We start from the raw sequence: 23183 nt of genomic DNA, 5'->3' as shown, positions 1-23183 counted from the left end.
TTCATCATAGAATGCAATTTCCCAGAAGAAGAGCCCGTTCCCATGAGCATTGACCCTGAGAGAGACACAGATCAAGAAACAGAAGCCTGGGCTCTCAAAGTCGATGGTTCTTCAACAAATGAGAGATCGAGAGCAGGGCTCATCCTAAAAAGCCCAGAAGGGTTCACAATCCAAACAACAATCTCATTCGCATTCTCAGCAACAAACAACCAGGCAGAGTACGAGGCCTTGATTGCAGGATTGAAGCTAGCAAGAACACTCAGGATTCAGAATCTCAAAATCTACAGCGACTCCCAGATCGTCGTAAAGCAAACAAATGGCGAGTACATAGCCAAGGATCCAGTTCTAGCCAAGTACCAGGCTCTGGTCCAAAGCTACCTAACCTCCATACCAAAAATCCAAGTCATCCAAATCAGCAGAGAGGAGAATTCAGAAGCTGATGCATTGTCTAAACTTGTTCAAAATTCGTCAGACCTGGATTGTTCCGTCTACTTCGAAGAATTGCAGAAACCAAGCACAGAATCTGAGGAAGTCATGGAGATAGAGAACAATCCGAACTGGATGACCCCATTCATTAACTACTTGGAAAAGGGAGAGCTCCCGGAGGATAAAGGCAAGGCTCAAAGGTTAAAGGCAAAATCTTCGAAATTCTTCATGGAAGAGGGAATACTCTATCGCCGGACCTTTTCCTCCCCAACCCTCAAGTGCATAGGCCCAGGAGAGGCACAATACTGCCTCATGGAAGTTCACGAAGGAATCTGCGGGGACCACATGTCCGCAAAAGCACTAGCTCACAAAATCATAAGGCAGGGGTACTACTGGCCTACTATCCACCAGGATTCAATAGACTTTGTGAAAAAATGCAAGGAATGCCAACTCTTCAGCAATGTGACACGGATGAGCCCAGTACTACCCTCCTCAGTCTTGTCACCAATCCCATTTGCCGTCTGGGGGATTGATATCATGGGACCCTTTCCCAGAGCCAAAGGAGACCTCAGGTACTTACTAGTCTCAATTGACTATATGACAAAATGGGTAGAGGCAAAGGCAATGAGAACAATAAACCAACAAGACTGCATCAAGTTCATGGATAACATATTGATGAGGTTTGGAATCCCGAGAGTACTTGTCTCAGATAATGGTCCGCAGTTCATCGGTTCAGAATTTGAATCCTACCTTCAAGAAAGGGGCGTCCGACACAAGAAGTCATCTGTAGCCTACTCTCAAGGAAATGGCCAAGTTGAGGTAACTAATCGAATACTTCTCAGGGGGATAGAGAAGAGACTCAGGGAAAGCAAAACAAAATGGCCAGAAGAATTGCCTAATGTACTCTGGGCATACGGAACAAGCCCCAGAACAAGCACAGGAGAAACCCCCTTCAAGCTGGCTTATGAAACTGAAGCCATGCTACCAATTGAAGTAGGATCCCCCTCCCATCGAGCAATCAACTTTGATGAAATAGCAAACGAGGAGGGGCTCAGAACTAATATTGAGCTAATTGATGAAGTTCGAGACCAGGCAGTGGCAAAAATGGAAAAGTATAAACAGAAAACAAGAGAGCACTTCAGCAAGAAGTCCCGGGTCAAAAACTTTCAAGTTGGAGACCTGGTCCTTCGAGACACGGAAGCTTCAGACCCCACCAACACTGGAAAGCTAATGCCAAAGTGGGAAGGCCCATACAAAGTCAAGGAAGTTCTAAGGCCAGGAACATACAAGCTCATGAACATGGATGAGTCTGAAGTACCAAATACATGGCATGGACTCAGGCTCAGAAAGTTTTACCAGTAAAAAAAAAGCAAGCAAAAGCAACCAGAACTTGTAGCCTATGTCAAGCAACCAATCTATGACAATGCATTTTGTATGAAAAAATTTGCAAATCAATGAAAAGAATTTTCCTTTCTTAGAAAGTTGTTACTTTTAAATTACCAGTCATGGAAGCAAAAAACAACCCGGTTACGATTTCATACCCGGGTTGGAAGCAAAAAACAAAGGCAACCACTATTTGCTTAGAAAATTTCTAAGTAAATGGAGCAATCACCAATCCGGATTAAGCATACCCGGATTGAAATCAAAGTTAAAATCAAAAAATAACCCGGATAAGCATTCAAATCCGAGTTGCAAACAAGCATTATGTACTTTGGTAACCCTCCAAGTACATAAAGCAAAAAAGCAAAAACCAACCCGGATAACAATCCGAATCCGGGTTGAAAACAACAATTATGTAAAGCAAAAGAGCAAACAACCCGGATAAGCATTCAGATCCGGGTTGCAAGCAACCATTATACATATATTTCTCAAGTACATAAAGCAAAAAAAAACAATCATCAACCCGGGTGGTTCATATACCCGGATTGAAAGCAAATTTAAAAGCAAAAAACAGCCCGGATTAACACTCAAATCCAGGTTGCAAACAACCATTATGCACTTGTATTTCCCCAAGTACATAAAGCAAAAAATAATACTTCAACCCAGGTGGGTATCATACCCGGATCAAAAACAATTTCAACACCAAATCCGGATACAACTTCATACCCAGAACAATCCGGATATAAAGCCCATCCGGATCGGGGGGCATTGCTACAACCTGAACCAGGATCAATTGCGCACTAGAGCCAGGATCCAGATTGCTCATAAAAATAAAAACAACAGATGAAAGAAAAGCAAATATTTTCTACGATGGAAGAAAGGTTCAAAGCAGGATCCGGATCGCCATCGACCCGGAACAAATCCAAATATTACATATAGTTCAAATCAAAGTATGAAATCAGGAAATCCTAGAAATGAAATTACATGGGCGGGGCCCGAGAAGCTTTGCAAAGCTGGTCCAGATCTAGAGGAAGCTGGGGCTCGGCCCATCATAGGGTTCCGGTTCTCCTTGACCCTGCTCAACCGCAGCCTTTGCAGCAAGGAACTCTTGAATAAAGCTTTCCCAGGAAGCTAAGGGGTCAGTCTTTATATGGCGCTCGGCAACAATCCAGGACCTGCGCACCTCGGGAACCCCGGCCTGAGCAACCTCGAAGTCATAAACATCGCTAGCCTTAAACTCAGCAATGATAGCCTCCTTATTCAGATTCTCTTTAGCAGCAAGCTCGGCCTTGAGCCTCTCAACTTCCTGGGCCAGCCCCTCAGCCCGGGTTTCGGAGTTCTTCAACTTCTCATTCAACCCGGCCTCCACCACCCGGAACCCCTCCCGGGCCTCCTCCAGCTCACCCCTCAGGGAATCAGAAAGCATCTTCTCAGCCTTACTCCGATTGTTAGCCTCCTTGAGCTCAGTGAAGGCAACGTCGGAGCAGATGGACATCGCACTCCCAAGCTGAGAAACAAAAAAAAAAGAAGAATATTATTACAAGGGAAAAGTGGATTGGGGGGCATAATCCGGAACTACGGGCTTAAAAATTCAGAAGTTACCTGCCCCCATTGGCCTGTGACCCTCTTCAAGGCAGCAGCCATGTTGTAGCCCTCAACCTCCTCCCAATCTTCCTCTGAGGGGATACTGGACATGAACCCGGCCAGATCGATAAGGCTCTTTGTCCCTATCCGGATAGGGGCCCCATCCGGTCCCTTCCCTTCCGAATCACATATGACCCGGTCAGCAACAACAGCCTTCCCGTGAGGAGGCTTTCCCGGGACGGACTTCCTCTTCTTGGAAGGAGGCTCCTCGTCAGATATGTCCTGGACGTCCGGGTCCTTTCCCAAGGGCGCATTGCCCGGATCTTGAACATTCTGGGGTGCCGAAGACTCGGCTCCACCCTCTGCGTCAGCAGACCCGGATCCAGTCCCAGGAGCCCCTTTTGTTGTCTTATATGCCAGTCCTAATGAGTTAAAAGCTGCTGCATAAGCTGAAGAAGACATTATGGCCCGGGAAGCAGGGTTGTAATGCGGCAAACCTGAAAAATGGAAAAGGAAAACTATAAGCACAGGATTGATAAAAATGCAAGTACTCCCAAATCCGGGAGTAAAATACTGCAGCATGCCCGGATCATGGGAAGACGATTTATGCAAACAGGCGAAAAGTAAAAAAGCAAAATATACGAGGATCCGGATCATAAGCAAAAAGAAAGAGGAACATAATCCGGATTCCCGAGTAAGGACAAGAACCCGGATCACTGACATAACAGATTAAAGAAAAACTTACAGCCAAGTTGGAACAGGAGTTTATGGTTCATAAACGTATCCCGGGTTGGCTGGAACCCGAGACTACCACAAAATTTTCTAATTTGGTCTACAGCCTCCCCCTCTAAAATCTCTGGGTTGAACTTCGTCTTAACCTCCCCAGTTGTGAAATAAGGAAGATACTCCAAATCGTACCCCTTCAACATCAATATCTCCCCATTCCAATGTTTCAAAGAAGTCTGGTGCATAACCGGTTTGGACCTACCCGGACCAAATCCACACTCTGCTGCCCGGAATCTCAGCTCGTAAAAAGGTTTCTGGCTTGACCTAGAAAGATAAAATATCTGGTGGAACAACTTGAAGGTAGGCATAAGCCCGGCCTTGTTGCAGCAAGCTATGAACCAAGTCATAGACTTTATTCCATTTGGAGTTATCTGCATGGGGGATATCCTATAGACATACTTACACAGGTGCTTGAGAAAAATATGGCAGCGTGGACTCCACCCGGACCTTAAATGCTCCAGCCAGACCGGGACGTAACCATCCGCAGGACGATGAAAGATCCTCTCATACGGCTCGGGCCACCTCCAAGCGATATCAGGAGTCAACTGAAAAGCAGCCCGAATTGCCTTGTCCATATCACCCGGTTCAGCTTCAGCATAAAAATCTTTCAGCTGGTAATGATCCCGGCTGATCCCAAATGAGGCAAAAGCTGCCTCCAGGGCGCCCTGATCATAAAGGCCCGGGTGGCCATCCTCGTGCCTCTCGTATCTGACTCGGGTATAGTATATGCTGTCTTCAAACCCGGGTGGCATTCTAACAAAGTGATATTTAATATCGGACCAGCGGCCATCCGGGGTGAAAATAACAGAGTTTTCTGGGAGCCTCTTGAACCGGAAGCTCGTAATTGTTCCCACGAACCCGGACCCCTTTCTAACCATCTCGCCCCGGATATGTTCTCTACCAGACGAATCCAGATCACTCTCCTCTTCAGAAAAGTTGGGATAGCAGTTGTATACTTTCCTAGCTCGCTCTTTGATCCGGACCATATACCTATTAAAATGAAGGTCAGTTAGTCTGGGCCCTACAGATTTTATTTTTCTTCCTAAGTGGTCCGGATCAGGTACGTTATTTTATCATAACCTAATGATCCGGACCACCAATGCAAGTCCAACCCGGAAAAACATCAACGATCCGGATCATGCTGACTACAATCCACAAAAGCAAACCACCATGGACCCGGATCTTGATGGCGAATACCCAGATCCGGATCCATACCAACAAAAAACTTAAGTCATATAATTCTACCCAAAAACCTACCCTCGACCCGGATCCAAACAAAAACCCTAACCCACAAACAGTCATTTTGAGAATCAAATAGCAAAACACAAACACTTTTCATATACATACATATACTTTCCTCCAAGAACACGAAGAACGGGCCAAAAATACCCAGAAAAATCAAACGAAAAAACCTTACAAATCGACAAAAATCGAGCCTAAAACACAGAAATACATACAGATTTACAAACACAAACGAAAATATACAAGCTCTCTACAAAAACGAACCAAAAACACATAAATACACCAATCAATTCGAAGCATGCAAAAACTATAAGGGAAATATGAAAAATCGAAATTAAAGAACAATGAGAGGGCAGTAGCGGCTTACAGATTTGTTGAGCGAAAGAGCAAGTAGAGGCGGAAAGGCAGCGGAAAAACCAGGCAACAAACACCCCAAAGCTTCAAAGATCTCCAAGCGAATCGAAAAAGAAAGAATGTTGTGACTGTTGGTTTTCTTTTTTTTGAGGAAAAAATAAAGAAGAAGTGGAAGAAGTGAGAAGCCTTTTATAGGCCAAAGGAAAGTAACAGCCCCTGCCACGTGGCAGGGTGTGGTAGGCTAGAAAACGGTTACAAAAAAAACCCCCTTGATATTCATTTAAAACCCATAATGATTATGGGCCGAGTTTCTAGGAAATAACTGCCCAAAAATTCAAATTTGTGGGAGGGAATAAACTGAAAGACGTTACAACTCCATGACTTTTCAAATTCCACGCCCCACTCCCCGGATCAATATCCCTAATCCGGGTAATTGTCATCCGGATGCAGATTTGGGAAGCAAAAATTAACTAGGGTCAACCCGGATTGGCATCTACCACACCAGATCCGGATTGGGGGCCAACCATGAGCAGAGATTTTATCTGAAGCAACTATTCTACCTTAATCCGGATTGGCATCTACCACACCAGATCCGGATTGGGGGGACAACCAGGACCAGAAATTTTTCTGGAGCTATTCTACCTTAATCCGGATTGGTATCCATTACACCAGATCCGGATTGGGGGCCAACCATGAGCAGAGATTTTATTTGAAGCAACTATTCTACCTTAATCCGGATTGGCATCTACCACACCAGATCCGGATTGGGGGGACAACCAGGACCAGAATTTTTTCTGAAGCTATTCTACCTTAATCCGGATTGGTATCTACCACACCAGATCCGGATTGGGGGGCCAACCAGGATCAGAAATTTTTCTGAAGCTACTCCACCTTAATCCGGATCGGTATCCATTCCACCAGATCCGGATTGGGGGGCAACCAGGACCAAAAATTTTTCTCTAATCCAAATATGCGATCCTACTCTACTCCCTCATCCAGAAAATCCGCATAAGGGAGTGGGGGGCAAATGATAGGGTATAAAAGACCCGGGTAGGCGTCAACCTAGACTAAAGGAAGAAGGCTCAACCGACCTGCTAAGACCCCCCTCTCCCAGGCCAATCAAGCACAGGAGCCCAGGCCCGGGCCTATCCTACTTCCCAGATCCGGATCCGCCTGCATACCCGGATCCGGATCAGGACTAAAACCATAATGAGGGAGGTCCCAGCAAGCACATGCACATCCCACAACCCGCCAAGCAAAGGTACGTGGGCACGTGACTATGACAGCTATCAACAACCAGCGCACCAGACAAGCACGGCGCGTGTCAGGGGCCGTTAGGACACTCTAGAGGTGGTCCTCCCCTGGACACATGTAAGCAATCCACCCAAGCCAGGCGCCCTCTGGTCCCAAGATCCAACGGCCCAGATTTAGAGGTAACTACCCCTAAACCCTACCTTGGGGCTATATATACCCCCGAGGCTGAAGGGTTTGGGGGTTGGAAAATATTTTCTCTTGCACTCACACACTCACATACACTCAAATACATATAACAGCCATCACATAAAAACACACATACACAGCAGCCTCTAAATTATATAAACGTATATCCCTTCATCTTCTCCAAAGCCTGTTTTCATTCTCACACCGGAGGCGCCGTGGGAGCCAAACCCCCCTTCCGGTGTTGTTTTGCAGGCGCCCAACCTGCAGCTACACCTCTCTCACGCACAGAAGGTCCAGGAACGCCGACGGACGGAGCCGCCCGCTCACCGGAGTTATCAGTACACACTGATATTTGTGAATTTGGTGGTGTGTTGACCAAGGACCAGTTTAGATACTTTATTACTTTTATAGATGATAGTAGTAGATACTGTTATGTTTATTTACTTAGACATAAGGATGAAGCACTTAGTAAATTCATTATATATAAAACTGAAGTAGAAAAACAAACTAGTAAGTTACTTAAAAGGTTGAGATCTGATAGAGGTGGTGAGTATACGAGTAATGCTTTTAATGAATTTTGTGCAAACAATGGTATAGTTTATGAAGTTACTCCACCATACACACCTGAGTCTAATGGGGTTGCTGAGCAAAAGAACAGAACATTTAAAGATATGATTAATAGTATGCTTATTAACTCTGGGTTGCCTAAATACATGTGGGGAGAGGCTCTAAATACGGCTTGCCATATTTTGAATAGAGTCCCTCTGAAACACATGGATAAAACACCCTTGGAGTTATGGAAAGGCAGGATGACTAGTCTTAAGTATCTTCGTGTGTGGGGGTGCCTTGCTAAGGTGCTTGTTCCTGAACACAAGAGAAAGAAACTAGGTCCAAAGACTGTTGACTGTATCTTTCTGGGCTATCTTGAAACCACTACAGCTATGAGATTTTTAGTGTTAAAATCTGACATAGATGGTATAGTGACAAACACGATAGTTGAATTTCGAGATGCGACATTCTTTGAGGATGTCTACCCTATGAAGACTGGAATACCTGAAACGACTTCTGAGGAAGATCCTTCTCACACATCAAGTTCTATTCCTGATCATGTGGAAAAGATGACAAATGTGGGGGCGGAACCTAGTAGTAGCTCTAGTCCTAAGGAACTAGAGGAACCAAGGAGAAGTAAGCGTGCAAAGGTAGTCAAGGATTTTGGAGGTGATTTCATCACTTACAATATCGAGGACGAACCTTTAACTTTCCGGCAAGCTATGGATTCTTCTGAGTCAAGGCACTGGAAGGGCGCTGTCAAGAGTGAAATTGACTCTATTGTTTCTAATGGAACATGGGAGTTGGTTGATCTCCCTCCTGGGTGTTCTACTATTGGGTACAAATGGGTCTTTAAAAGGAAGTTGAACCCTGACGGCTCAATAGATAAGTACAAAGCTAGACTGGTAGCTAAGGGTTTTAAGCAAAAGGAAGGAATTGATTATTTTGATACATACTCTCCGGTTGCAAGAATGGTAACAATCCGAATGCTTATAGCATTGGCTTCAGTCCATGGTCTTATCATCCATCAGATGGATGTAAAGACGACTTTTCTTCATGGTGAACTTGAGGAAGAGATTTATATGGATCAGCCTGATGGATTTGTTGCATCAGGCAATGAAAGGAAAGTATGTAAGTTGATCAAGTCCATCTATGGCTTGAAACAAGCTCCCAGAGATTGGCATAAAAAGTTTGATGAAACTATATTGCCTTTCAGTTATAAGATTAATGAAAGTGATAAGTGTGTCTACACTAAAGTTAAAGGTAATGAGTGTGTTATTTTATGCCTATATGTGGATGACATTTTACTGCTTGGAACCAATATTGAGATTATTAACGAGACTAAAGAATTCTTGAAAAGGCATTTTGAAATGAAGGATATGGGTGAGGCAAGTGTGATTCTTGGAATCAAATTGATTCAGTCCACTGAAGGAATAACCTTGACTCAATCTCATTATATAGAGAAATCTATACTTGAGAAATATGGTTATTCACAGTGTGATATCGCTAGTACACCTTATGATTCGAAAGTTGCCCTTGTCAAGAATACTTCAGGAGTGCCTGTGTCTCAGTTAAGGTATTCTCAGATTATTGGGAGCTTGCAGTATCTTGCTAACTGTACTAGACCAGATATTTCATATTCTGTGTCTAAATTGGCTAGATATACAAGCTGTCCAAACAGAACTCATTGGGATGCTCTTGATAGAGTACTTAGATATCTAAAAGGCACAATGTACCTTAGTTTATACTACAGGAGATTTCCTGGTGTGCTTGAAGGGTACAGTGATGCAAGTTGGATAGCTAAGAAGTCTGGTTCCAATGGAGTGACTGGATACGTGTTCACCTTGGCTGGTGGAGCAATATCCTGGAAGTCAAGCAGACAGACTATTGTTACTCGGTCTACTTTTGAGGCTGAGTTGTGTGCACTTGATGCCACAGGGACGGAGGCTGAATGGTTACATGGACTTATGTCTGCAATACCTGTAGTAAGCAGACCGCTTCCTGCTATTGATATTCACTGTGATAGTCGAACAACTATCGACAAGATTAGCAGTAAAAAGCATAATGCTAAAACTAAGAGACACATCCAAGTTAGACTCAAGTCTATAAGGGGTTTAGTGACTGATAGGATCATAGCTATAGAGTTCATAGGAACTTAGAATAATATAGCTGATCCTCTTACTAAAGGACTGGAACCTGCAGTGGTCCTTAAGTCAAGGTTGGGGATGGGACTGTCAACCCATCATAATTCATCAACAGTGGGAACCCAATACACATGAGATGAGATCCCTCGAAGTGTATTCAATGGGTAATAACAAGCTGTAAGGATGAGTTGGTAGTACCTTTGCTACATAGATGATACTATAGTATCTGAGTCTATCCCCTGTAAACCTAGAAGGTACTGACACTGCCAGAAAAACAAGAGTGTTAAAACTCTGAATGAGATCAAGTCATTTGACGAGATAGAGGCAGTATATCTCTGGAGATGCCCAGCTAAGCGAATGTAATTGTGTGGTCGCAATTAGAGGATAGGGTTAATCCTTGAAGCATTCGACGAACAGGATCGAGACATGACCATTAATGTCTCAAAGTCGTAGATTGACACCATAACCTTTGACTTGTCGTCGTCTATGGAATATGGTTATACTAAACGGATTAAGATTCAAGGTGAAACATTCCATCTGAGTCTGATAGCCATTGAAGTAGAGGAATTAGGAGGGTTCAAACCCGGAAGGGTACCGACTCTGAAAAACAAGTCATGATGGGAAATTGATCGCATTTCTGTATGGATTTGTGGGGGATTGTTAGAAAATTAGGATTTTAGAGCTTAATTTAATTATGTTCTTGATGTTAATCCTAAAATCTAATGATTGAAAATTGTTCATTTGAACTTAAATTTTCATGTATGGTTTTAAGAATTTTCTTAATGAAATCTATATGAAATGAGAGTTGAAAGTAGCTTGGAAAAGCTTGGAAAATTTGAGAATGTTTGTCCCACATTGAAATAAATAAAGGGGGTTGTGTGCTTTATATGGTATTACCCACATGAGTAGTATACAACTACTAAGGTATGTGATGGTCCATTGTGTTGTGTGCTTCACGCGCCCACACACACACGCGCGCGCCCCGCCCCGCCCCGCACCGGGGCGGGTCGGGTCGGGTCGAAGGGCGACTTGGGCGAATGTCTCGGCGTCTTGCGTACGCGAGGCGACCTGGGCGAGGATTTTATTTATTTGAGAATTATTTTAATTCAAATTTATTTATCGGTGACTGGACTATTGGGCTGGGTACTGAAATAGGCTAAGTCACTTTGTTAGTGGGCTTAGTCTAAATACATTGAACCTGCAAATAATCTGATCTGTAACAAGTTCTGATATCAGAATCAGAACTTAAGAACTGGTGAATAAAATCAGAACTTAACAAGTTCTGATATCAGAATCAAAACTTAAGTACTGATGAATCAAATCAGAACTTAACTTAAGTTCTGATAATAATGTGGGTGTTAATGTGAAAAGCTGTTACAAATAATTTAAATTCAAAATCTGATCAGTTTTGATTTTTTCATTAATGAAGCAGTTTAATTCAGACATTAAGTGTGTTGACAGTTTCATTTTTCCTCTCCTATAAATAGAGGCTAAACTGAATGAATAAGTACAACACACTACATTCTCTTCTCTTCAACCTCTCTGCATTTCTCTCCCAAAAGTCCTGAAGTGCTGATATTTTCCGGCGACTGAGGTGCTGGTCGAAGTGGAGCTTTTGTTGCTGCTGTTAACATAAACTCCGAGCTGTTTTATCCTGGTGGAGATATTGTGCGCATCCCAAACGCAGCAGGTAGGGGCAATATTCTCTTCAAGAGCAGTCAGGACTTCGAGCAAGGCCTGGTGACTCAGCTGTGATCATTTTCTTGGCATTTTGTATCTGTGAACCTTTATTTCAGTCACTGTTAAAAGCTATGGTTTCGGGTACATCTTTCTTTCTCTCTTCGTTATTTCAGTTACTGATTTTGTTTACCTGCATGTTTTGTTTTGTTAACTGTGATCTTGGCCTAAACTTGCTAAATTCTTTATACACTTGCTTCTACGTTGCTATATTTGTTAGTGAGATTTTCAACATTTTCTTCCTTAACTTTTTTATAATTTTACTTGGACTTTAAGCAGTAAACCAGGTAAAATTTCTACTTGAGCACAACAGAGATTTCAAAGTTCTCCTCCAGTGTGTGTATAAAGAGAATATTGCTGAGAAATTAAGTGGCAGACTCCTTGTATTATTGTCTGTTTAAATTTGCTAGACTTTTACAATTAAATGAATATACAATTAACAATATTGTCAAATGTCAAATGAACTATACAACTCACACCATAAAATTGAAGTAATTCCAAGGTATGCATCATGCATAACAACACACAAATGTAAATTGGCGGTTGGGTAAAACCGATCAACTCATTGGTTTAGACTGTTTGAAACGGGACCGCCTGTATCGGTTTTGGATGCGAGTTTCCAAGAGAAACTCAGCTTTTCCATTACTGTTTCTCCGTCCAGTGATCTGCAGAACTGAACCATCGATAATCAAGCGTTACAAAATTCTTGCTATATTCGTCGTATCATCGATTCCAAGATGGTGACTTCCTACTAGTGGCAACTGAAGCTGTTTCATCATTGGGACCATACCTGTAGCCTGAATCCAGAAACAATAAATGCATCAACAAGATTACGATAGAGAAACAAGACACAAGTTTAAAATCTGCTGCGCACTTCAGTGAACTTGAAAAACTTGTACATGGATATTTGTGAAAGTCATTGCATTAGCAACCGTCACTTTATTTCTCACTAATAGAAAGATCAAGATAGTTGCTTCTTTTTTTTCCTGATGAAAAACCAGTTCAGGTTGCCTCATCTGTAACATATTAGCCCCTTGCTCTGAAACTGGTTCTCATATTTCTGCCACCTAACCCTGAAGCAGGGGAAAAGTTGGTTTTCCAGGAGTATATAGCAGTGATTCAGAGTGGCGGACCTAAGGTCAAATTTCAGGGAGGGCCAAGCATGACTTCAGAAAAATGTCATGGACTAATGTTTGATTTGGAAAGAGAAATAGATTTCCCATGCAATGTGCTATCCAGTGAATGCATCTGAAGTAATTCAGGGACATTGTTCAAGCCTACAAGGTGATGAATTAATCCAGATAAGATAAAAGAACGAACCTTAGATCTTTAATTGAAAGAGATTGACCGGGTGCACAAAGTATCACAATTATGAATATATGCCCAAGATATAAAGCTTAGTTTGTGTTGGACCAGGACAAGACGGCCCAAAGGAATTATAGTTAGAATAATTACAATACATTATGTAAAGCCCAAGAAGGCCCACATTGTAAGGATTGAGCCCATTTGGGACTTAGTATAAATAAAAGACAACAATCCCATTTGAGGGGGTTGGCTAATTAAGCAAAGAAGATCATCTCCTAAAACTATAGTCTAATAATAATATTATTGGCACATCATTTGGCGCTAGAAGGAGCTTTGTTTTAACAAGATCCAACCAGAAGATGATTGTAGAAGAGCTTGATCCAGGAACCGCCGGACCAACTCAGGTAAAGGAGTTGACGGCATAAGTTGCCGCCGACCCCTCGACCCGCGGCGATCGCGAGCTTCCTAAACAACCGGCATTGAAGCCGAAGTGTTTGTTCCCTCCACCTGAGGCTCCTCCAGAAGATCAATTTCTAGGATTGAAGGACTCAATCCAAAGGGACAGAAAAAGAAAAACTGTGTCAGACCAGCGTTTTAGAGTGCAAACATCTAAAGGAAAAAAAGTTCTCTCGAGCGACGTTCGGCTGCATTTGGAAAAGAAAGAAAGGCTAAAAGCCCAAAATCAAGGAAATCCAAAAGATTCGCTTGATTCAGATGAAGAACTCGAGTTTCTAGAGCGCGAAGCTCAGAGATTGCAGGCTAAACTTGAGCGAAAACGCGAGATTCACCGTCTCCGTCGAGAGCTCCAACAAACTACAATTCAAAATGAAGGACAAGACGATGAATTTTATGACGAGGATGATGCGGAGTACGAATATGAGCCCTCGGCGGAGTCAACGTATTCGCAACCTCGCGAACGTCGACAGAGGACAGTGTCATCTACCGATGTCTCGCATCAGACAGAATCCACAGAATCTATATCTCACGAGGAGTTCGCTAAAATGCAGGAGGAAATCGCCCAGATGCGTACTTTGATGAGAAATCAGGAAGGGTTTGAAACCGTTTCCGAGAGCCCCCTATCATTAGTGCTTGAGAAGGCGCGCATCGACAGGACGTTGAAAACGCCTGCTCTCGATCATTTCGACGGATCCTCGGACCCGTTAGCATTTCTAAATACATTTGATGGTCACATGGCTTTCTTCGGCCACTCTGAGATCGCTAGGTGTCAGTTCTTCTCCACTTGCCTTCAAGGCACGGCTCTCAGATGGTACAGTAACTTGCCACCTCGGTCAATCGACTCGTGGACAACTCTGAAAAGCAAGTTTCAAGCCCGATTTTCCAGCAACTACAAAGGAATCAAAGTTACTGCATCCTTGATGACAATGCATCAACGCTCCGGCGAAAGTCTCAGGAGTTTTCTAACCCGGTTCAGAGAAGAGATAGCGGAAATTCAAGACTTAATAGAACAGATGGCTGTCAATTTCCTGACAGCGGGCATCGATAAGTCTAGGCATGGCCTCCTTTTAGAAGAGATCTTTGAAAAAAGGCCGAAAACCCTACAGGCCGCGTTCCAGATTATAGAACACCGCATGATGCTTCAAGAAGCGGTAAGCTGTATACAATCTCCACGAAGGTCGTCAAAATATGAACGACGCCGAAGCTACAGTCCACGATCCCCTGCGAGGGAAAGGCGCCGAGAGCGCCGTAGGTCGCCCCCGCCTCGCACATCGGACCTTCCCCCGAGGGATAGAAGAGAAAGAGATTGGCAGCCCCACAATCGTTCTGAAAAAGAGTTCACTAAACTCAACACTGAGAAAACGACAATTTTGGCGGTGTTAAAAACGGAACCGGATTATCGCCCTCCAAGACCCATGAAACCAGGAAGACCCCCAAGCTCCAGATATTGTGAATATCATGAAGATACCGGCCATACAACAGAGCAATGTTTTCAACTTAGCAATCTCATCGAAGGAAAAATTCGTCGAGGGCAACTAGTCCACTATGTGCAGCACGATGATGAACCCGGACGTCACCATCGAGACGAAGACGATCGTGTAATCGACGTTATTTTTGGCGGCGTATCCGCAGGGGGCCTCTCCCACAACTCTCACAAGATTTATGCTCGAGAAGTCTTTAATGTCAATCCCTCGACAGCCAAACGCCCTCGAGCGAATCCCTCCCCCGTCATCTCTTTCTCTGATGACGATTATCGTCCCGGTCTCATCGAAGGCCATCAAGATGCTCTCGTCATCACAACACGTGTGGGAAACAATACTGTTAAGAAAATTTTGGTCGATAATGGTAGCTCTGTCGACGTGTTATATCACCATGCTTTTTCCCAAATGGACATAGGAGATCGAAGACTCGAAAACTCCCGAACCCCGCTATACGGGTTCACAGGCAATGAGGTTCACGTTGTAGGAACCATCGATATGCCAGTGCTTTTCGGTTCCCCACCCTGTCAGATTTGGAAAATGGTCAAATTCCATGTGATTAGCGCTTCCTCAAGCTTCAACGCCATTTTGGGACGAACAACGATCACCGCGCTCCGAGCTATAACATCTATCTCCCACTTGAAAATGAAGTTTCCCACAGATTTCGGCATGGGAGAAATGATTGGGGACCAAGTAACAGCAAGACAATGCTACATAACCACCGTTTCTCCAAGAAAAAAGACAGAGGAAGAGTTAGAAGTCAATCAAGTACTAGACATCAACCCAAGAGAATTGATTGACTCATCCACAAGTAATTCATGCTCCGCTCTCGAAGAAACAGAAGATATAGAAGTATTTGAAGGAAACCCCGATAAAACAATAAGAATTGGCAAAAACCTCTCATCAGATCTCAAAAAAGATATCACAAACCTCATCCGGGAATTCTCTGATATTTTTGCTTGGGCCCCGAGGGACATGCCTGGCATCCCAGAGACCATTGCTCGACATTCGCTGCACATCAGTAAGGACACCAGGCCTGTGCGACAGAAACAACGCATATTCTCGGCCGAGAAAAGAGCAGCCATCGACCAAGAGGTCGACAGACTCCTCGACGCCGGCTTCATCGAGCCCGTGCAATTCCCCACATGGATATCAAACGTAGTCCTGGTTAAGAAAAGCAATGGGAAGTGGAGAATGTGCATTGATTATTCAGATGTGAATAGGGCGTGCCCTAAAGATTTTTACCCTTTGCCCAATATCGATCAACTCATCGACGCCACAGCGGGAAATGAACTCCTGTTCTTTATAGACGCCTTTTCGGGGTATAATCAAATTAAGATGGATTCCCATGACTGGCAACAAACTGCTTTCATCACTCATAGGGGAGTCTTTGGGTACAAAGTAATGTCCTTCGGATTAATCAATGCGGGCGCTACTTTTCAGCAGACAATGGATAAAATATTCTCCTCGCAGATAGGAAGAAACATGCTAATATACGTCGATGACATGATCACAAAGTCAAGAGCTACCTCCGACCACGTGACAGACCTTCGAGAAATGTTCACCAATGCAAGGGCAAATAACATGCGACTGAACCCGGCAAAGTGTTCATTCGGCCTTACTGCAGGTAAATTTCTGGGGTTCCTGGTTACCCAGAAAGGCATCGAGGCCGATCCAGCTCAGACAAAAGCTATTCTAGAAATGAGCAAACCAAGATCCATTAAAGACTTACAAAAACTCACAGGGTGTATAGCCGCACTTCGAAGGTTCATTCCTCAATCTTCAAAGAGATGCCTCCCATTTTTCTCTGCAATGAAAAAAGCTTCCAGATCATCGCAGTTTGAATGGAACGAAGACTGTGAAAAAAATTTCACGGAGTTAAAGATGTTTTTGACAAATCCTCCAGTTTTAACACGACCCTTAACAGGTGAGCCGCTACGGGTATATCTCTCAGCTTCCGACGAAACTGTCGCGGCAGTATTGGTCCGTGTCGATGAGGGAAAAGATATTCCTGTATATTACATCAATCACTCACTACGAGACGCGGAAACAAGATACCCTCAAGTCGAGAAACTCGTATACGCTCTCGTTGTCGCGAGTCGTAAGCTACGCCATTATTTTCAAGCGAGAGAAATCCATGTTCTGACCAATCTTCCTCTAAAAAGAATCCGGCACAAGCCCGACATAACAGGCAGGCTCGCAGCTTGGACCATCGAGTTAAGCCAGTTCTACATCGAGTATAAACCTCGAACGGCGATCAAGGCCCAAGTTCTCTCAGATTTCGTCGCCGAGTGCCAGTTTCAATCTAAGACCCACAAACCTGAAGAGGATCAGTCTCGTCCGTGGCTCCTGTTCGTTGATGGTTCCTCGACATCCAGCTCTGGAGGAGCAGGGGTCATATTAATCAGCCCAGCAGGATTCAAAATTTAGCAGGCTCTCAAGTTCGGGTTTCCCCGCCACAAACAACGTGGCTGAGTACGAGGCACTCATTGCCGGGCTAAAGCTCGCATCCGATCTCGAAGCAGAGGTCATTGACATATTTGGGGATTCTCAGTTGGTTTACAAACAGATAAGTGGCAAATTTAAGACGCATAATGAAAGGATGGCCCGATATTTAACAAGAACACAAGAGCTTCTTAGCAAATTTCCTTCATGGAAAATGTCAAACGTCGACAGGGAGGAGAACCAGTGGGCCGACTCTCTAGCCAAACTAGCCTCTTCCAACCTCCCCACTAATCTCAGCCCAACATACGTCGACATTTTGGAGACCCCCTCTATCGACGAAGTATCAGTCAATCAAATCCAGGCTAGGCTAGATTGGCGCCAACCCTTCCTTGAGTACATTATCGATAACAAGTTGCCCGAACACAAGTCCGAAGCCCGCGCTCTCATGTTCAAAGCCAGGAACTACTGTGTTGTGGGTTCGGAGTTATACCGACGTGCCCTCTCTGAGCCTCTACTCCGTTGCTTGTCTCCAGAAGAGGCCCTCCAAGCGATCGTAGAAATACATACGGGAATCTGTGGAGAGCACCTAGGAGGGAAAACATTAGCCCTCAAAGTTATCCGACAAGGCCTATTCTGGCCTACAATCCGGAAAGATTGTGAAGATTACGTCAAGAAATGTCAAGCATGTCAGCTGCATGGAAATGTAAACCGTCGACCCACAACTGAGCTGAACTCTATTCTCAGCCCATGCCCCTTTTTCCAATGGGGAATAGATATTTTGGGTCCCTTTCCAAGGTCCAAAAATCAATGCCAATACATCGTAGTCGCTGTGGATTACGCAACCAAATGGGTCGAAGCAAAACCCCTTGCTAAAATTCGAGAAAAAGAGATGATAGAATTCTTTATGGAATACATTGTCTTTCACTTTGGTATCCCCAGAATCTTAGTTTCTGATAATGGCACTCAGTTTGTAGGAAAACAATTTGAGGAGGCCCTGCTCGAATTAAAAGTCCAGCATATCAAAGCATCTGTAGCATACCCCCAGCAAATGGACTAGCAGAGGTAACAAATAGAACCATCCTACAAGGCCTGAAGAAAAGAATTGAAGAAATACCCCGATGTTGGGTCGACGAACTCCCGAATGTATTGTGGTCGTATAGGACGACTCCCCGAAGTGCGACGGGCGAAACTCCCTTCCGACTTGTATACGGAGTCGATGCTGTCATACCTGTCGAGATAAGTCTCACCTCACCACGGGTCGACGTATTCGATCCTGCTCTATCTCTCGTCGGACTTCGCCTTCACAATGATCTGTTAGAAGAAACAAGGGAAGAAGCCCGAATGCGGATGATTGCCCAACAAGAAAAAACTGCGAGGTACTTCAACAAAAAAGTCAAACCCAAAGACCTCAAGGTCAACGACCTTGTCTTAAGAGATTCCGCAGCATCACAACCCACTGTCTCAGGAAAATTCAAACCAGCTTGGGAAGGCCCTTATCGGATCTCGAGACTTGTAAGTACGGGGACCTATGAGCCTGCGCACCTCGACGGGAAACCCATCAAAAATGCCTGGAATGGAATTCACCTCAAAAAGTTCTATCAGTAATTTAATCTCAGTTGTAACTTGTTATCTTGAGGCAGTAAATGCCATTTCAAAGACAAACCCTCGGTGTAGCAGGGGTCGTTACGAGGCTCCCACCGAGGGGTGTTTAGGTTATGATGAACAAATTCCTTTAACTTGGAAAAAGCACAGACTTTCACTTTCTTCGCTCCTTACTTAACTAAAAAAAATATATAACTCCAATAATCGGAGACTCGAAAATCATTCATTTCTAGGCAAATGTTTATACAGCCTCTTCACGACGACGGTCTGGGCAATAAAATCTCTCTCATAATGTAAACACTCGAATACGAACTTGATAAACGGCTTAATATTTCAAGCTCGAGACGAATAGATGGTAAAACTAGCCAATACGTAACTGCTTACAACATGGAAATAAACTTAAACAATGGATCGCATACCTTATACTTCCTATAAATCCATCATCCGGTGTTATCAATAAAACTCTTAAAACACATAAAAATGATCAAATTCGATTACAAAAAACCACAGGGCATACCCTGCCTTCATGCGTTATCACCCTTCGATGCCAGGTCACGAAGATAGTCATCAAAGTCATGTCCTTCGAAGGCAAACCAGCCTCTTCCATCCGTCGAAGACATCGTCCATAACCGTCGCCCAGAGCACCAGCGATATCTTCAACAGCTTTCTCTACCTCTTTCTTCAAATCTTCATTTTCCTTCACAATCAACTTGTAGGAGCCATCCATTCCTTCAACATGTCGAACCAAGCCTTGGCGCTTGCCTTTTTCCTCTTCAAGCTCCTTTTCCACCTCGAGCAGTCGACCCTCGAGTTCTCGTATCCTCCCACTCGACACCTGATCAGTAGCCTCCATCTCAGCAACCTTTTTCGACAATGCGGAATTTGCCTTAGACAAATCAGCCACCCTATGCTCGAGTTCTGCAAAGCCCACCGCAATCTTCTTCTTTTCCCCCTTCAAGGCAACAACTTCAGCTTCGAGCTTAGAACAAGCCTCACCATCAATATCAGCCTTGTAATCCTCCAGTATATGCATAAAATCGGAAAGAAACTGCAAAAAAAAAGGGGGGGGGGACATGAAAACAAGGTCGACAACTATGACTATAAACGACGATGACCGAACATGAAAATAAAGGAACATGCACATAAAAAAGAAAGAGAAGGGAATGCGCGTACCCTCCCAGCCCGGCTCTTACATCGATCAACAAGATCCTCATGCTTCCTCCCGTCATAAGCAACCAAATCCTGAGGTAAGTTAAAGAGATTAAGTGCTCTCAAGGGCACGGTTGATCCCCCCGTCCATCGCTCCGTGGGCTGAATCTCGACCCTCATCACCTCTTTCTTCGATCGAGGGTCGACGGTCTTTCCATAAACCCTTTCCCCAGCAGTGACCACAGTTTTGTTCACACCCTCGACCCCGCACCCCCGTCCTCCAACAGCTACCTCATCATCCTCCCTCCGAAACCGCTTTCGAGGGTTACCTTCCACGCGGACGAGATCTGAGACAACCCTCTCATTGTCTTCAATTACCTTGTTTCCCTGGTCATCGAGCAATTCAATAGAAACTGAATGAGGAACCCCCGACGGTCCAGCCCTGGCCGCATCAGCAGGCTTCCTCGCGGCACGCTGTAACAACAACATCATTGCCTTGTCCATTCCTCCTCGAATCCCACCATCTAAAACCTTTTTAAGTGAAGCGCCTTCCACTACAAAGAAACAAACAAAACAACAAGTCAGTCATCCTATATATAGGCACTTACGAAAATTAAAATAATCAAGAGCCGATGATGACAAGTACAAAAACTAAGTACGTAAACAAAATAAGGGCAATAACAATTAATACATCCCCCTTACAATCGTGCATCCCTAAAAATCCAGAGTCCTTCAAATCTAAGTACGTATACCATGTCCTCGACCCATGAAACTCATCGAGGTAGGCAGTATCGTGCTTCTCCATGTTATTTAAATAATCAATCATGCCCTGACTAACTTTCCCGCAAGGCTTTACAAATTCCAAGTCAGGACCCCCAACGTACAACCATTGCGAGTGATAACCGGAGTTCGATGACCTAACACTAACAATCTTCATCCTTCGATGTCGGGAGTCGAAATATACTTGACCACCATAGTACCGCACACCATAAATAGAGAAAAACAATTTCAGAGTCGGTGATCGACCCTTATCACAGCACAGCGCCACGAAACCACTTAACTGAGCAACAGAATTCGGTGTCAGCTGCCCTAAACCACAACCGATAGCCTCATACATCGTCAAGAAGAACGGATGCATTGGCAAACGAAGACCAAACTGAAACATTATCATCGCAACCCCATGCATCCCAAACTCGGGCATCATCCAAACCCTCTCATCTGCTGTCGGCACTCGATACCGGTAGCCGTTAGACAGATCGATATACTTCTCCAACTTACTCGCAGGGGGGTCGACGGTGATGTAATAGCTAAGATAGTTTAGACTAGGTTTGCTCTCAAATTCGATCCTACCTAGCCGAAGATTTTCCTCGACCGTTCTATTCCTAAGTTCCGGGGTACGAGGACTTAGGGGTGGAGAGGGCATAGGACCTGGAGGCATCCCCTTCAAAAACTCATCGCTCCCTAAGAAATCAAAAGATCCACACTGACCTAGGTCCGGGATCTCTAGATTATCCAAGTTCAAAACAGACTCCTCGTCACCTTCCTCTAACGGTCGCTTCCCGGGGTCCCGATTGGTGGCACTATGCGACGACGACGATGAAGGAAAGTCGGCCATTATAAATTGGTAAACTACAGATAAACACGACCGACCCGCAGATAAAAAGGAAAAGGAAGAGAGAGAGAGTAGACGACTTACAACGCGCAGCAATCCCCTTTTAGATGCCTGGAGAGGAAGTCGAAGAGGTTAGCCCGGAAATCTGCAAAAAAAAAACCTGGAAAAACAAATTCAGAAACACACATGAACGGATATATACCTTCCAAAAAAAAAAAAGAAAGAAAGGAAAAGAAGGGAGAGAGAACAATAACAAGACAAAAAAGGGGGCATTGCGTTTAATTCCTTTCTTATTTTTCTTATTTTTCTTTTGCTTCGTTCGTTCATTTTTTCACTGATTTTTCCCTTCATTTTATTATCCTGTTCGGTCACTAACTTTATTCAGATATCAAGACAAAAATCTCGGAATTCAAAACGCAAAGTCGGAAAGCACGAAAACGCAAATCTAAAGATATTGCGTAAAACAAGGAGGGGGACTAATGTTGGATCAGGACAAGACGGCCCAAAGGAATTATAGTTACAATAATTACAATACATTATGTAAAGCCCAAGAAGGCCCACATTGTAAGGATTGAGCCCATTTGGGACTTAGTATAAATAAAAGACAACAATCCCATTTGAGGGGGTTGGCTAATTAAGTAAAGAAGATCATCTCCTAAAACTATAGTCTAATAATAATATTATTGGCACATCAGTTTGTATCATTTTATATAAGTAACTGTGAAGTGTGAACCTGATAAATGCAGCATACATCGTCGAACTAAAAGCACATGAAGGGGACAACAAAATAAACACAACTTTTCAACTGTAAAAAGTCTTAACATGTTTTAGTATGGTGTTTGGTAGATTCATCTAAAATGGAACTCTACCAACGTTAGTCAAAATGCAAATCTAAATACACTAAAAAGCTCATAAACGAGAGAGAAAGATTAAAATATTTCCTTATTTCAACCCTAAACAATCAAACATACTGATCCTCCTGCTTACCTTCCTCTTTTAAAAGTTCAAGTAGATATCTTTCAGATTGATCCACTCCATAAAGTATGGAGGAAGCTTCATCCCTGCCACTTCGTATTGCTGCGGGATTTTGGATTTTATATCCCAGTTGCCACTAGTGCAGATTACAAAAATATATCAGTGCTTGCATGTAGTGCCCATAAAGTCCACTTTTCACATAAAATGAATTAATTCATAGAACTATTACAGTTTAATTTACTTATTCATTCCATATATGATATACCCCTATCAATAAAAAGTAAGATCATTCAACAACAGTTACAAGAAAGCTGAAGATATCTGGAACTTGCAACATGAAATTTGTTTTTTTAGAGAAGGAAAATCAAACTTGGAAAAGCTAAAAAATAAAATAAACATGATGCCTGTTTTTTTTAAAGAAAAAATGAAGGGAATTTACCCTTTATTTCTCTTTTAAAGTGTTCTCCATGACAGAGAGATAACTTGATAGGACACTAACAGTTTTCCCTGTATACCCTA

General features: G+C 43.6%; 2 protein-coding genes across 2 annotated transcripts in view; both read left to right on the top strand.

Moving 5' to 3' along the window:
• The window catches only part of LOC141711642 (protein yippee-like At5g53940), a 255796-nt gene that overhangs the window by 97526 nt on the left and 135087 nt on the right, over positions 1 to 23183 (top strand). The window lies entirely within an intron of this gene.
• On the top strand, positions 13307 to 18383 carry LOC141713852 (uncharacterized). The gene is made up of 3 exons (XM_074517420.1): positions 13307 to 13351; positions 13439 to 17232; positions 17315 to 18383. Exons 1-3 carry the CDS (start codon positions 13307 to 13309, stop codon positions 18381 to 18383), a joined length of 4908 nt encoding a protein of 1635 aa, XP_074373521.1.

The sequence above is a fragment of the Apium graveolens genome, chromosome 3 (assembly GCF_009905375.1).
Source record: "Apium graveolens cultivar Ventura chromosome 3, ASM990537v1, whole genome shotgun sequence".
Lineage (NCBI taxonomy): Eukaryota > Viridiplantae > Streptophyta > Magnoliopsida > Apiales > Apiaceae > Apium > Apium graveolens.
This window is presented reverse-complemented; position numbering and strand designations above follow the sequence as displayed.